This window comes from Nematolebias whitei, unplaced genomic scaffold (assembly GCF_014905685.2).
Source record: "Nematolebias whitei isolate Nwh7 unplaced genomic scaffold, NemWhi1 Nwh_scaf_8311, whole genome shotgun sequence".
NCBI lineage: Eukaryota > Metazoa > Chordata > Actinopteri > Cyprinodontiformes > Rivulidae > Nematolebias > Nematolebias whitei.
In genome coordinates, this window is record NW_023626856.1 from 1,656 (window position 1) to 2,755 (window position 1,100).

General features: G+C 49.7%; 1 protein-coding gene across 1 annotated transcript in view; it reads right to left on the reverse strand.

The window, feature by feature from the left end:
* Positions 1-1,022, reverse strand: part of LOC119429823 (mucin-5AC-like) — a gene marked incomplete at its 3' end in the record, with an annotated part of 2,664 nt that extends 1,642 nt beyond the window's left edge. The window contains exon 1 of the mRNA XM_037697367.1: positions 7-1,022. Coding sequence (XP_037553295.1) covers positions 7-1,022 — 1,016 coding nt within the window. The remainder of the gene's footprint in view (positions 1-6) is intronic.
* Between the last annotated feature and the right edge of the window lie 78 nt (positions 1,023-1,100).

Here is a 1,100-nt window from a genome sequence, read left to right on the forward strand (position 1 = left end):
GTTGTAGTAGTGATAGCCTCTGTAGTGATTGGTTTTGTGGCAGTCATAGTAGTGGTGGTAATGGCAGCATTTGAAGTGGTAGAAGAGGTTGGGGTCTCTGTAGTGCTGGAGGTTGTGGGTGGCTCAGTTGTAGTAGTGGGAGTATCTGAGGTGGTAGTAGTGGTGGAGGGCTCTGTTACAGTCGTAGTTGTCGGGAGCTCAGTGGTAGTAGTGGGAGCCTCTGTGGTGGTAGTGGGGATCTCTGTGGTAGTGACTGGCATTCTAGTGGTCATAGTAGTGGTCGTAACGGTGGCTTCTGAATTTGTAGAAGTTGTAAGTGATTCTGTGGTGGTTGTGGGTGTAGGGGGCACACTGGTAGTAATGGGAGCTTGTGTGGTTGTGATGGAGCTGGTGGTGGTAGTGGGCTCCGTGCTGGTAGTGGGTGCCACTGTTGTAATAGTGGTTGGGGCTTTTGTTGTGGTTGTGGCAGTCTCTTTTGTAGTATTTGGAGACTCTGAGGTAGTAGTAGAGGGCGCTGTCATGGTAGATGGGTCCTCTGATGTAGTGGTGGGTTTAGTTGTCGTTTTACCATTGGTAGTACCAGTGGCCTCTGATGTGGTCGTAGTTGTGGGGGACACAGTTTGGATCGTTATTATGGGGGTCTCAGTTGTAGTAATGAGAGCCTGTGTGGTGGTGACAACAGTGGGCTCTGTTGTGGTTGCCTCTTTTTTGGTTGTAGTGTAGGGGTTTTCTGTTGTGGTCGTGGTTGTATGGGGCTCAGTTGTAGTAATAGGAGACTCTGATGTTGTAGTAGTGTGTACTGTGGTGGTAGAAGGGGGCTCTGTTGTGGTGGTAGGCTTTGTTGTAGTTATAGCAGTGGTTGTTATGACAGCCTTTGAGATGGAAGTAGATGTGGGTGACTCTTTTGTTGTCGTGGTTGTGGGGGGCTCCATTGTAGTAGCGGTAGCATCTGTGGTGGTGGTGGTCGTGGACTCTGTTGTAGTAGTGATAGCCTCTGTAGTGATTGGTTTTGTGGCAGTCATTGTAGTGGTGGTAATGGCAGCATTTGAAGTGGTAGAAGAGGTGGGGGTCTCTGTAGTGCTGGAGGTTGTGGGTGGCTC